Source organism: Sinocyclocheilus anshuiensis, unplaced genomic scaffold (assembly GCF_001515605.1).
Source record: "Sinocyclocheilus anshuiensis isolate Anshui unplaced genomic scaffold, SAMN03320099.WGS_v1.1 scaffold305, whole genome shotgun sequence".
Lineage (NCBI taxonomy): Eukaryota > Metazoa > Chordata > Actinopteri > Cypriniformes > Cyprinidae > Sinocyclocheilus > Sinocyclocheilus anshuiensis.
In genome coordinates, this window is record NW_015540850.1 from 853485 (window position 1) to 855216 (window position 1732).

The 1732-nt window shown below is 37.5% G+C and overlaps 1 protein-coding gene across 1 annotated transcript in view; it reads left to right on the plus strand.

The window, feature by feature from the left end:
- Positions 1-1461, plus strand: part of LOC107687726 (neurocan core protein-like) — a 166937-nt gene extending 165476 nt beyond the window's left edge. The window contains exons 14-15 of the mRNA XM_016485176.1: positions 589-771; positions 858-1461. Coding sequence (XP_016340662.1) covers positions 589-771; positions 858-976 — 302 coding nt within the window. The 3' untranslated portion in view covers positions 977-1461. The remainder of the gene's footprint in view (positions 1-588; positions 772-857) is intronic.
- The last annotated feature ends 271 nt before the right edge of the window (positions 1462-1732 follow it).

Sequence of the window (1732 nt, forward strand, 5' to 3'; positions counted from 1 at the left end):
AGCTTGCAGAAAATATAGATTTTTGAGAATCACCCTTCAATCTTTTGGTTTACTTTGCTGGATATAGCAAATTATGACAAAATAAACATTTGAAACAAGATAAATGGTCTATGCTTAATTTCATGAAGTGTGCGATTAATCGCGATTAATCACAGAAAAAGGATGTGATTAATTAGATTTTTTTTTAAATATCGATTGACAGCCCTAATATATAATTTTTAGCTTTCCCATCATCTAACCCTCATTAAATGTTAAGCTTTAAAAACACTGTTTAAATTAAATTTCATTAGACTGTTAAATGTAATCTTCAGCAAATTTCAAAATGAGTATCTATTTTCAGAATGTTGTGATGCCTAAATTCACTTTGTACCATTTAAAACTATTGATTTTAGTTTTTATGTGTTTTATTTTTATTTAATTTAGACAAAATAATATAGCCATTGGTTATCGGTTATCAGCTACAACATTGAAAAATCTGACAGGATTTCAATAACAGTGCATTATTTCCAGGAACATGTATTAAGAAAGAATGTTGATTCATTTGATGTTGATTTACATTTTCGTAATCCTACATTGTCTTTCTTGCAGTACTATGTGGAGCTCCGCCCACCGTGGACAACGCTTTCCTGATTGGTCGGAAGCGTTCGCATTATGACATACACTCTGTGGTGCGTTACCAGTGCAGTGACGGTTTCCTCCAGCGCCACATTCCCACCATCAAGTGTCGCGCCAACGGCAAATGGGACCGGCCCAAGATCATCTGTACGAAGTGTGAGTATCCCAACTTTATTCTCTAAATGTCAATCTCAAGAACCAAATGGCCAGACTCTTTATTTTAATTTTTTTTGTATCCTCAGCAAGGAGATCTCACCGCTACAGACGCCACCACCACAAGTCCCACCACGAGCGCAGAAAGCACAAGAGGCACGGTTCAGGAGGTCATCGAGGTCAACAGGAGGGTCACGGCCATTTCTAACCAAATAATCCCCTCCTTTCCGCCAGCCTTTCACCTAAGCCTCCTTATCTTTGATATCCGACGGCCTTTCACCTTTCCCCCTTCTCGTCTGGCTCAGTCTACCCCCATTATGATATGAGGGGCTCTGCTGGACCTCACAAGGACTATAACAATTTCACTTTTCCATCTCTTTATCTGTTAATGTTACATCTCATTTTAGTGGATCCAACATGAGGAAAGTTCTTTCATACCTTCAATGTAGAAAACACTAGTTAACTGTTTATGTATTTTTACATAAGCATTAATTGAGCGGGTGGGTTGGTACTACATGTAAATATTGTATTTCATTTCAAAACGCGGGATCAAATCGAAACAGCCAGGAAATGCTTGGGATTGGTTAGCTTATGCGGTATTTCTTGACTGTTTTGACGTTGGTTTGCTCTTTGTAAGACATTAACCTAATTTATACAGTATTTCTGAGTATTGGTGTGTTTTGAGTTGAGAGGAGTGGTGCTCATCTGGATTTTATTCCATGTCATTCCAAACCTGTATGATTTTATTTCTTCTGTCGAACACAAAAGGACATGAGTGACTGGCAACAGGAGCTGTCAAATATTTTAAAATGGCACCATAAAAGTAGTTGTGCACTGTATTTGACGTCTCGTAAAACAGACCGAAGTTCAATCTAAAGTCATTACTCCATTGTAGCTTTCATAGTAATGTGACGCTTCATGTTAATGTCAAATCTGACGACTTAATGATGAACGAGATTTCAGA